At 41.0% G+C, this 12,756-nt stretch overlaps 1 protein-coding gene across 3 annotated transcripts in view; it reads left to right on the forward strand.

Moving 5' to 3' along the window:
• MEGF10 (multiple EGF like domains 10) overlaps positions 1 to 12,756 on the forward strand; it is a 195,641-nt gene that overhangs the window by 134,668 nt on the left and 48,217 nt on the right. For all 3 annotated transcript variants that reach the window (XM_066274255.1, XM_066274256.1, XM_066274257.1), the window contains exon 9: positions 5,410 to 5,622. In XM_066274255.1, coding sequence (XP_066130352.1) covers positions 5,410 to 5,622 — 213 coding nt within the window. The remainder of the gene's footprint in view (positions 1 to 5,409; positions 5,623 to 12,756) is intronic.

The following is a 12,756-nucleotide window of genomic DNA, read 5'->3' on the forward strand; positions in this document are numbered from 1 at the left end:
AGTTAGATGCTATAAGGTTTCCTTTCCCCCATCCCCAGTTAGACTCTGTACTTCCTTGTTAAATTTATTTTTAAGCACTTTGTAATTTTTAAAAAATTCCGTTTCTAATTGGGTATTTTTGGATAAAGGAAAACTTGCTTTTGAATATAGGGTGGGGCAAAAGTAGTTTCATGGTTGTGAGCACACAAAACACAGTTAATTCTTGTATTAGTATTTATTAATTATTGTATTATTTTCCATATGAACAACTATAAACTTACTTTTGCCACACTCTTTATTTTCTTTTTTACTTAGCCACTCTGTTACTTTGAGCAAATGCTAAAGTTACTTCATTGTCTACAAATAAAGATCTTAGTCTCTTTTTTTCAACATATATAATGACTACTTTATTTTCTTGAAATATTGAATTAGTTAAAACCTTGAAAGCGATGGTGACAAAAACAGGTAAAAGTGGAAATTCCTGTCTTGTTCCTAATTTTATTAGAAATGGCTTCAATATAATTTCATGTTTGTTATTGGTTCTTAGTAAGCTATCTTTCATGCTCAAGAGTTTCTTTTTTATCCCTATTTTTTATTAGAAGCTTTTGTTAGTAGTATATGTTTAATTTCATCAAAGACTTCTTCATCTTTTATTAATATAACTATGCATTTTTTCTTTAATTGTTGATGTTATGAATTATTGACACCTCTAGCGCATGGTTTTTATAATATGTAGTTAAGTTACTCAGAGTTTTGTGGCCCTCCCTTCTGGCTTCTGGTCGTGTTCTGGAGAGAGGAGGCTGTTAGATGAATTCTGGATCCATGCGTCAGCAGCATCTTATTATAGAAAGAGAGGGGCCAGGAGATGAGGGACACAGGACCAAGCAGAATCTTAAATTATGGTTTTGTGTAATATTTTTGCCCTCTAAAGATTTCAGTCTCAAATTTGAGGCAAAACAGAAACAACAGACATATAAGGCAAGCCTATATTCATCTCATTTGAAATATAAGAAAAGGGAATAACAGCTCATTTTCAGGTGAATTTTAGATTTGAGGCAAGGAAAGTGAAGAGCTAGAGAAAGAAAAGGAAAATGAAGACAGAACTTGCTTCTTGGGTATTTCTTGTGCTATTTTTCTGATGAACTAATGGCATGATCTCTGTTTTCCATGATGCTATCCCCATCTGGGTTCTAGAATTCACTCACACAGACACACAATGAGGACAAACACATTTGTCACTGTGAGAGGGACAAAAATGCATGTCTATGAGGCAGTTTGTGGGAAAAGGGCCCAGGGTCTGAATTTGCTATTTCCCCTGTGTCGAAAAGTCCGTGCAACTTGATGACTGAGGTCAGGCCAGAGGGCTGCTGCCTGGCGGGGTGGGCAGCGCCACGTGCATTGCCAGCAAGCATCCACAGGATGTGGGAACAGCTTTCCCAGCTGGAGGGCAAACAGAAAAGACAAAACAAACAAAAAAACAAAACAGGCACCTTGTAGGCAGGCAGAACAGCTCATGGGATGCCTTAATGATAGGTTTTGGGGGTTGTGGAAAGGTTGAGAGGATATTATAAGGGAAATGTAAACTCTCATAGCCAAGCAAGAGTAAGGAAGGGGATGATTTCCAAATCCTCCCAAAAATTCTTCTGAAGGGGTTAAAGAAGTGTTTTCTTTTTTTTTTTTTTTTTTTTTTTTTTTTTTTTTTTTTTTTTTTCATTTTTCTGAAGCTGGAAACGGGGAGAGACAGTCAGACAGACTCCCGCATGCGCCCGACCGGGATCCACCCGGCACGCCCACCAGGGGCGACGCTCTGCCCACCAGGGGGCGATGCTCTGCCCACCAGGGGGCGATGCTCTGCCCATCCTGGGCGTCGCCATGTTGCGACCAGAGCCACTGTAGCGCCTGGGGCAGAGGCCACAGAGCCATCCCCAGCGCCCGGGTCATCTTTGCTCCAATGGAGCCTTGGCTGCGGGAGGGGAAGAGAGAGACAGAGAGGAAAGCGCGGCGGAGGGGTGGAGAAGCAAATGGGCGCTTCTCCTGAGTGCCCTGGCCGGGAATCGAACCCGGGTCCTCCGCATGCTAGGCCGACGCTCTACCGCTGAGCCAACCGGCCAGGGCAAGAAGTGTTTTCAATGCTAACGGGTTGTCATGGAATTGCTCAGGCCTTCGATGGCCTAGCTGGGGTCTGTGCACGTAATCGGTGCTCTGTAAATGTTCACTGGATGGACAGATTCGTGGGTCAGTTGTGGACCATGTTAAGGTGAAACCTACAACAGTCCTGTCACGCCTATGTCCAAATTACGCTCAAAGCAAAGAAGAACATGGGTGAAAGGAGGTAATGTCAGAAATTACAGACAGAAATTAGGGAGATGCTACATTGGTCTTCAGTGGAAAAACTCTTTCCTGTATCCAGGACTGTGAAAGAGTTGGCTTTTTATGTTTTCTCCCAAGCCACAGTTCCAGAAATTTGAAAAGAGGGACCTGATTCACTGATCCAGGTTTAAAGAGGAATGTGGTTCTTCCCACTATATCGTTGTTTGGCCCAATTATTCCAGTCACTGTAGGGAGGGGATGCTTAAAAGGACAAGGGAGACAGAGGAAACTACCACCCCTTATATCAGGCGTCCCCAAACTACGGCCTGCGGGCCGCATGCGGCCCCCTGAGGCCATTTATCTGTCCCCCCCCTACACTTCCGGAAGGGGCACCTCTTTCATTGGTGGTCAGTTAGAGGAGCACTGTATGTGGCGGCCCTCCAACAGTCTGTGGGACAGTGAACTGGCCCCCTGTGTAAAAAGTTTGGGGACCCCTGCATATGCTCACTCACTTCCTTTTACACATGTCCACAATGAGATGCAATGTAATTATGGAAAGGGTATTAAAACAATCATGTGACTCTCATTGGGTTGGGAATTGGTGTCGTGTTTTATTAGTTTATCTCTATTTGTTGCTTATCTATTTTTCCTAATTGTAGGGCATTATTCAAAATAATAAAAAATATATAGAAACTCTATCCATTATTTCTACTGTAGTCAATATGTATTGCTCTATCTTTATCCATCTCTCTGCCATCTCTCCTAAGAAAATGTATTTCCTCTTTTCCTGATTCCTAAGATATCTTTTCTTGTTTCACTTGGGTACCACAAAAGCAGCAATAGGGCATTAAATTTGCTGGGAAAAGATACCTCTTTTCCATAAACAGGCCAAAAAATGGAGCTAAGACTGCTTGGCAAAGACTTTTCATTCAGCCAATCAGAAAGGCAGAAGCTTCTTTGTGATTCTGTTTATTTTCGACATAGAATGTGTCTATTTTTAGAAAGATACCCTACCATGTTGGTTTGGTAGATAGAAATAGCCAGCCCTGTTTTTAACAGAATTCACTTACAAGTGCAACATTGACAGAAAAGAAGCAGGAAGATGAACCATGCTTTGCATCCTGACTACTTTAGTAAGTAAAATTCAAATGGCTTTATGCCATTTATAACATAAACCAGTAGTATATTTAATTATAGGTTAGAATGACAACTATGGGCCAGAGCTAGATATTATGAATATTGTTTTCCCAGAGAAATGAAAGTCTCTGCCAGGATATGGTAACATATACACATTGGTTCCCTGTCATTTGGAAGCTGATGCTTTTCCAGGCTTCCGAACTATACCTGCTTCACGCACTTGAAGAGCTGTGCTTTTTATGAAGTTAAAATCATGCAGTCCCACACGTAGCATTTGGGTTTGTTTACAAATTTATGCAAGAGGGAGAAATTCTTTTACCTTCCTTTTTTCTTTTTGGTACTGATTTGCAAAAACAGCTGGATAGGTAAGTTGCAAAGTTGTATCTCTAGCATTTAGCCGAGCTGTGATGGAGGCCAAATTAGTGTGCCTCCGGTTTCTTTCTCTGAAGTTTACATCTTTAAGGATTAAACAGAGTGACATTGCTTATTAAAGCGTCTTACAAGTTAAAAAATAGAGTACCTTTTAAAAATACTCTGGTCTAAAATGCATAACTTTAAGGTACACATCTTATTTAATGCTAAATGTTAGCACAATTAACTCGAGCACTTATCTAATAGTTTGTTGAGCAGTTGGTTTGAAAACTTTGCTATTAACAAGCGACACCTAAAGATGTTTTGAGTCTGTGAAACCCAATTTTCAAGAGGCTCTTTTCCTTGTCTCTATCACATTACCTATATGAGAGAGCCAGAGTTAACCTGAAAAGTATCAAAGGAGTCTCAAGATTTATCCTCTACACTTAAATAGCATTCCTGCCCAGTCCTGGTATTGTTAGTAATCATGCCCTATCATTAAAAATACGCAATGCCATGTGGAAAATGTTGGCTCTTTAGCCACTTTGCTGTTGCTTTTTTTTAAGTATGCTCGAATTTGTTTTGCACTTGCTGCTTGCGTTATGTTGATCTGAAACAGGCAGTGCAGTGGGTCTGGCATGACTTGAGAGCCAGCCACATGGGAAGTGGCTATGTAGACTCACAGTGTTACCCTACTTTTGGCGAGGGCTTAAATAAATGAAGCCCCATCTCCCTCTCCCTTGACAAAAAGCATTCCTTCTGCTGTAGAAAGCTCCGTCAAGTCACATCGCCTGGTTGAAAAGAAGCTTGCCTGGCCAAGAACGAGTTCTGCTTTCTGGAGAGCAATACAAATGTTCACTTCTCTCTCAGGATTTCCTCCAATGCCTCCACTTCCCGCCTGATCCAGCTTACCCAGAGCACATCCTTCTCTGGGATGAGCTCTAAGGTCATTTTTAAAAAGACAGTGATGTGAATTTTTGAAGTCTGATATTTTTCTTCTTGCCATTTGGAAGCCCTTCTTCCCAACCAAAGACAATACCCTGTTTAATAAAAATTTTGTCTTAGAGAACGCCATGCTTTGCTACAAGCTACCAGCTCCTGCCCCCAGGTTGGAATTGAGGATAGCTCAGACCTCCCCTGATCTAAAAAGTTTTTTATTAGTTATATACTTTTTAATCTCATGGCTGAGTTTAAAAATTAATGTCAATGTGAAAGCCAACAATTAAAATTTAGTTTTGAATTTGCTACAAAGTTTTCTCTTTGGAACCAGGAAACACATTTTTTTTAAATTTCCTAGTATGGACTGGACTAATATTTGGACAATTTCTTTTCTCCCTTTCCTGATATTTAACTAAAATGTTATATATATATCTTTGGCGGACACTACATATAAAACATGTTTCATGTGCCATGTTATGTTTTGGTTTGTTTATGTTATTTCTTTGATCAGGCCATATTGCTGTTGCTACTATCTGTAGTCAGAGCAATTCATCTAAATGCTTTTCGTACCTGTAAGGGGTAATCACTAAATAAATATCAAGTCTTAAAAATAGTTTTGATTTATACATAACAAAGTCTGTCTGAATTGACTGTTTTCACAAGGTCCTAACTAATCTGTCTTCTGCTTGGTAGGTGCCAGGACGAGTGCCCCGTTGGTACATACGGAGTCCGCTGTGCAGAGACCTGCCAGTGTGTCAATGGAGGGAAGTGTTACCACGTGAGTGGCTCATGCCTTTGCGAAGCAGGCTTTTCTGGTGAGCACTGTGAGGCGCGCCTGTGCCCCGAAGGGCTCTATGGCATCAAATGTGACAAGCGATGCCCCTGCCACCTGGACAACACTCATAGGTGAGGGTCCGTTGCCCCTGGAAGCACATGTCCACTATTTGAAAGGAGACTGGCAGAGAGATTCCCACCCCAAGCCTTTCCTGTCTCTGAGTCATCCTGGATAGGAACCACTAAGTAAATGGAAGACTTTTATAATTGGTGGGTGATGTTCTCAATCGGTAGTTTTCAACCTTTTTACACTTGGGGATAGGTGAAAACAGGAGAATTACTTTGGAGACTGTTAAGGCAGAAATCAACCAGCATAAGATCATTGGGTCTAAAATCAACTAAGATCATCGGGTCTAAAATCTTTATACAGCATCGGGGGGGTGAACTCTTTCATGGGACAAAATTTCTGGCAGACAGTTGAAAAACACTGGTCTAAATCACAAGTGCTAAAATTGTTAGATGGTTGTGGGGTATATATTAAATTTTGTTCTCTATTAATCGTTACTAACAAAAACTAAATTTGCTGAGGTTAATAGTTTGTTTCCCTTACAAAGGGATTCTGTGATATTCTCTTAGATCAGTGGTAGTCAACCTGGTCCCTACTGCCCACTAGTGGGCATTCCAGCTTTCATGGTGGGCAGTAGTGGAGCAACCAAAGTATAAATAAAAAGATAGATTTAACTATAGTAAGTTGTTTTATAAAGATTTATTCTGCCAAACTTAGCGAAAATCCAACATAAAGTACTTGGTAAATAATTATTATTATATGCTTTAACTTGCTGTAACTCTGCTTTATTAATTTTATAAAGTAAAGTTACTTCCCTACTTTATAAATCACCATTACTGTGGAACCAGTGGGCGGTTAGAAAATTTTACCACTAACAGAGATACAAAAGTGGGCGGTAGGTATAAAAAGGTTGACTACCCCTGTCTTAGATGCAAAGATGCAGTAAGAGAAATGGATTAAACCCAGATTAGTGTGTAAAAATATCACAAAATGATTCTCACGGCAACATCTTTCACTCGACAGAAAGAACATCTGTGTAGAAAGGAAGTATAGCAGTGGAAGTTTTATGGAAGTGCTTCACATGTGGCTGTCACATGTGAAATGTTTTCAGAATTGATTACCCTGACATAGGACTCACAGGGGTCTTTTAGCTCAAAAATCTCTCGAAGACTTTAAGAACAGGAAACCATGGTCCCACCCACCATACTGTACCTTGTCTGCCCCTGAAAATACCTTTCCACCCCCTTCCTTCCCCTCCCTCCCCTAAGGACCAGATACATATCACTTAGAATTCTGGGTTTCATTTGTAAACTTCTGGGAAAGTGGAGTTTGACAAGAATGTGGTGCCTTATACAGCAGCTCAGACGTCACAAGAATTATTTGCGTTCAGCACAGCTGTTACTTCATTTATGATTCTCAAAGAGAATTCTTGGCCACATCAAATCTCAAATGCACAAAAGTTAAAAGTAAACAGAAGCCTGTGGTTGGTCTCTTCTTTAAACCATTGCTAGGAACAAAACAAGGGACTTTTGCACTGCATGTGTGTGCACGTGTGTGCATGCACGCACGTGCTGGCGTATATGTTAGTGGAGCACATCAGAAAGAGCACATTCTGAAGTGCCTCAAGCAACTTTGTAAGCCACATTAGTCAACTTTTGGTTGGCTTTATTGGAAAATCCTGCCACTCTTTACGTGGCACGGTTAAATAAATATTTGGGCTGTAAAAATGAATAATCTCTATAGGATTTTCTTTGTTTTTAACCTCGCCAATGTTTAAGGAGTTGGCAGGATTTAGGGACAAGCCATGAGTATGGCCATCTTTCCTGCAGTAAAGCTTGTCCCAGTGAAAGGTTAGCCTCAGGAAGCAATGGTTAAGAGCTTTTTGATACCAGTGTGCTATTTCATTGTATTTAGACACAGGCTAAAAGCAAATACAGGAAGTCCCTAGGTTAGGAACGAGATAGGTTCTGTAGGTTTGTTCTTTTTTTAATTTTTTTTGGGTTTTTTTTGTTTGTTTGTTTTTTACAGAGACAGAGAGAATCAGAGAGAGGGATAGATAGGAACAGACAGACAGGAATGGAGGGAGATGAGAAACATCAATCATCAGTTTTTTGTTGCAACGCCTTAGTTGTTCATTGATTGCTTTCCCATATGTGCCTTGACCGCGGGCCTTCAGCAGACCGAGTAACCCCTTGCTCGAGCCAGCGATCTTGGGTCCAAGCTAGTGAGCTTTGCTCAAACCAGATGAGCCCGCGCTCAAACTGGTGACCTCGGGGGTCTCAAACCTGGGCCTTTCCGCATCCCAGTCCGTTGCTCTATCCACTGCGCCACTGCCTGGTCAGGCTGTAGGTTTGTTCTTAAGTTGAATTTGTATATAAGTTGAAATAGGCACATTTACCTATTAAATGTGTCTTAAACAGATGTTTGTCTTAACATGGTATTTATTTTTACCTTTCTGTCCATATAAATAAACATTTTCATACCTACAGAACCTATCTCATTCATAACCCGGGGACTGCCTGTAGGTTACTAAACCCACACAAAGGAGCTCTGCTATGAGAAGAATTGGAGGAGCAGATAAATTTTGTTTTTGTTGTTGGGTGCCATGTTAGTAGCTGCAGGTGCAAGTCGATAGTTATTTGATTGATGTAAACATCACTCTAATTTTGACCTAGGGCCCTGGCCGGTTGGCTCAGTGGTAGAGCGTCGGCCTGGCGTGCAGGAGTCCTGGGTTCGATTCCCGGCCAGGGCACACAGGAGAAGTGCCCATCTGCTTCTCCATCCCTCCCCCTCTCCTTCCTCTCTGTCTCTCTCTTCCCCTCCCGCAGCCAAGGCTCCATTGGAGCAAAGTGGGCCCGGGCGCTGAGGACGGCTCCATGGCCTCTGCCTCAGGCGCTAGAATGGCTCTGGTTGCAACAGAGCGACGCCCCAGATGGGCAGAGCATCGCCCCCTGGTGGGCGTGCCGGGTGGATCCCGGTCGGGTGCATGCGGGAGTCTGTCTGACTGCCTCCCGGTTTCCAACTTAAGAAAAATACAAAAAAAAAAAAAAGAAAGTAATTTTGACCTAGGTCGTGTGTACCTAAGCATGTGTGCTTTATCATGTATGCATCGTCCCTCAGTGGCTTTGGAGGGTTGGCTCCAGGACCACCGCCACGGATACTAAATCTGCAGATGCTCCAGCCTCTTCTGTAAAATAGGGTGGTATTTGTATATAACCTATCTGCATAGAAGCTACAGCGGGTATGCTTACACATCTCTTTTCAGGTGGATTCAACGTAGTGCTTGGGATATGGCAAGTTCAGTTTTGCTTTCTGGAACTTTCTTGGTTATTTTTGTCCCCAGAATATTTTTGATCCACATTTGGTTGAATCTTGAATGCAAAACCTGTGTACAAGGATGGCCAACTGTATCTGGAATTATTTGACAGTCACGTAGCTCAAAGGAACACTAAAACCTGTCTAGTAATGCATAACAATCAGAAAATTTTAAAAATCCCATGAAGTGCTTCCCTAATAATAAAAGCTACTTTTAAAAATTAGTTATACAAATTTCTATCCAAACCATTTGAATGTTGAGTAGATGTCTCTATTTTGTTGAATTTACACTTGGAGCTTTCCATCTGATTATTATAACTTGAACTTCTATGTAAAATTCCTGGAAACATACTGTTTCTTTGAATTAAAAGTCATAGGATCTTTGTATTAATTGCAAGTCTAGCTTGTTCATTTTACCATTTAAGCAAATGGAGCTTGCTGTTACATAATTAATGTATATTTAGACTAAAACCTTCCATTATAATTAATGAAGTAACTAGCACAATGCAATTAGTTTACCTTGTCCTTAGGTAAATTTTAAATTATATGGGCATGCATATTGACATACATTGCAGTCACATATTTGAGTAGGGGTTTGTTTGTATCAGTTAGCATTTGCTGCATTAAAAATAAAATCTGGCCCTGGCCAGTTGGCTCAGCGGTAGAGCGTCGGCCTGGTGTGCGGGGGTCCCGGGTTCGATTCCCGGCCAGGGTACATAGGAGAAGCGCCTATTTGCTTCTCCACCCCCCCCCCCTTCCTCTCTCTTCCCCTCCCGCAGCCAAGGCTCCATTGGAGCAAAGATGGCCCGGGCGCTGGGGATGGCTCATTGGCCGCTGCCCCAGGCGCTAGAGTGGCTCTGGTCGCGGCAGAGTGACGCCCCGGAGGGGCAGAGCATCGCCCCCTGGTGGGCGTGCCGGGTGGATCCCGGCCGGGCACATGCGGGAGTCTGTCTGACTGTCTCTCCCCGTTTCTAGCTTCAGAAAAATACAAAATAAAATAAAATAAAATAAAATAAATAATAATAAAATAAGATAAAATCCTATCTCAGATTTAGTGATATAAAACAATATGGTGGGTCTTTTGCTGGTCTCTGTATGTTCAATTGGAAGATCAACTGGAGCTTGATTGGGCCAGGAATTCCTCACTCACATGTCTAATGTTTGTCTGGATATGGGGTGTCTGAGCCCTGTGTTTCCAGCACAGGTTAGCCTGGGCTTCTTTACATAGTAACTGGCTTCCAGAAGCAGCAAGAGACAGGTCAGGTGCCAATGCGCAAACACAGTGCAAACGTTTGGTTATGGCATGTTTGCTGATGTTCCTGTAGACAAAGCAGGTCACGCAACCAAGTCTAGATTCAGTATACTCTACCTCTTGGTGGGAAGAGTTGTAGCCATTTTTATTTTGTCTTCTATCATAGGGTTCAAATAATTTAAATATGTTTATAGGTGATATTAGTATTTAAAATTATACAGCACTATTATAGAACCTAAAGACAGTCATTGTGACTTGGACTTTTCACTAAAAAATAACTTTTTTTTTAAAATGGTAGAAATGATTTTGATCACTTGATAACAATCACATTTGATAAAAATCAAATGATAACAAATGATTTTATTTGAAAATAAAATTTGAGATTTAGTAAGCTTCCACAAGATATTAATACGAGCTGTTGTTAATAAGGACATTTAAAAACTGTGGGCAATCACGTTGTGACTTTTTGCAAATGCCACCTAATCATCGTTACATTCAAGCATCAGTAACATCTAAGGAAATGAATAAAAGGAATTTCAATAACTCATTCTATTTTAGATGTAATAGTCTATCTCTTTAGACTTATAGTAATTTAACTCTTGAACTGAAAATTTTACTTGAATATGGATATCTAGTAATATATATATGTATAAGATGATAGATATTCCTATGTATTTCTAATCCTGTTTTCACATACACAGAGCAACCTGTTCTATAGAAAGGGACCAGGTAGGAGTATATTACGCTTCAGCCTCTAAGCTGCCGCTCTAATATCAACACATAAATCTCATTATCAATTAAACCACCTCCGTGAGAACCCATCAAACACCTTTAAAGTGCTTTGACTTCCTATACCTAATTACAATTTGCAGAACACTAATTTGGGCGTCAATCAATCTGAGAACCAGTGTGCTGCACTAATACTCACTGGGGGGCATTGAATGTCAATTTCTCTGTCTGCCTCTAGCTGAGTTCAATTCCCTGCCCCTCACTGTCTGTTTGGTTTAACATTTATGTCTATACCGTGAAAATGATTTTCTTCTTTTTAATGTAAAATAATCTTTTCTACTAAAAGATATCCTGTTTTTTTTCTAGCGTGTTTAGATAAGATAAACTACTTTAACTAGTCTGTTACTTGAAATATTTCTTGTCCTTTTCTCAAATGTAGTCAACTTAAAGTGGTCCCTGCTTTTTGCACAGGACAGCCTTTTCTTGGTCTTGTCAGCCTTTTATTTATGCTGTATCCTAAATAATAGCAATTCGTAGTAGTATCTAGCCCTCTTAGTAGACTTATCAAACTTCCTTTTCTTTGGTGTAAAAACAAATACATAAAGTGGGTTCAAGTTTGATCCCGCCACAGCCTGTGTGAGATTTTGAATGAATTACTTGCTCTTTCTAGGTCTCTGTTCCCTCATTTATAAAATAGGATCATACCTGGTATTCAGAATGATCGTGAGGTTTGAATGAAACCATGTACGTGGATCGCTGAGCATGGGGTTAGCACACACTCAGTGCTCTGTAAACGCTAGCTGCTAGTCTGGGCATTCACTTACAATATCACCATAAAGGTCAGATAAGTGACTGTTCTCTGCAATTAATGGTGATTCCCTTTAAGCCATGACTTTGACATTCTGAAAACTAATTTTAGGGAAAATGTTACCTTTGTATTCAGATATACAGATTATGATTTAACATTGCTGGCTGACTCAGATTAGGGAGAAGCAGATTAGTTTGGGAACATAAGATCCCTGGAGTCAGACCCTACTACACATCAACTGTGACATTTTCACTTACTCACTGTCAGTATCTTCGATGCGCCTATCATGCACCAGGGACAAGTAACAAAACATACTTAATTCTTGCCCTCATGAGGCCCAAAGTCTAGAGGGAAGGATGACATTCAAAGATTGTAAAAATAAACCCAAGATTATAGATATGAGAAGTGAGATGAGGGGAAAGAGCAGGGCGCTCTGAATGAGAATGGCAGGCGGGGCCTGTTTTAAATGTGAGCGGTAGGGGCAGGCCTGCCTAGGGAAGAGATACTGTCTTCGCTCAGCCTGGAAGGGGGAGATGGAGAGAGCTAGGCAGAGCGGGCAGCAGCATTCTACAGCATTCTAGGGTATGGAATAGCTCATGTGAGGCCCTCAAGTTGACAAATCTCAGCACATTTTTTTTTTTTTACAAACTATAACTAATCCATCACAGTTGAGCATAGTAATAAAGAAAGAATGAAAGAAGAGGTTGGGAAGGAGGCAGTGATTGAATGGTGAGGGCCTATGGGCTATATCTGGGGTGATCCTAGATCTGGTGTCCCATGGACCATCTGGTGTAGGCCTGTTGTCCTAATTATTAGTAACTGCCTTTTCTTCTGGTTTAGACAATTACCCGATCGCTCTAGTTATATTAAACAGTACGGGTTTTATTCTAAGTGAAGTGGGGAGCTTTTGAAGAGTTTCCAGGAGAATGATACAATATGGTCAACTTTCAGGTGATATGGTGAGTGGGTGCAGGGGGAAAGTGAGAAGGCTATTCGGGAGTTTTAGCGATAGATGATGTCAGCTTGGAGTAGGATGGTGACAGTGAGGCTGAAGAGATGTCGATGGAGTCAAGATACGTTTTGGAGTTAGGATGG

This window comes from Saccopteryx bilineata, chromosome 4 (genome assembly GCF_036850765.1).
Source record: "Saccopteryx bilineata isolate mSacBil1 chromosome 4, mSacBil1_pri_phased_curated, whole genome shotgun sequence".
Taxonomy (NCBI): Eukaryota; Metazoa; Chordata; class Mammalia; order Chiroptera; family Emballonuridae; genus Saccopteryx; species Saccopteryx bilineata.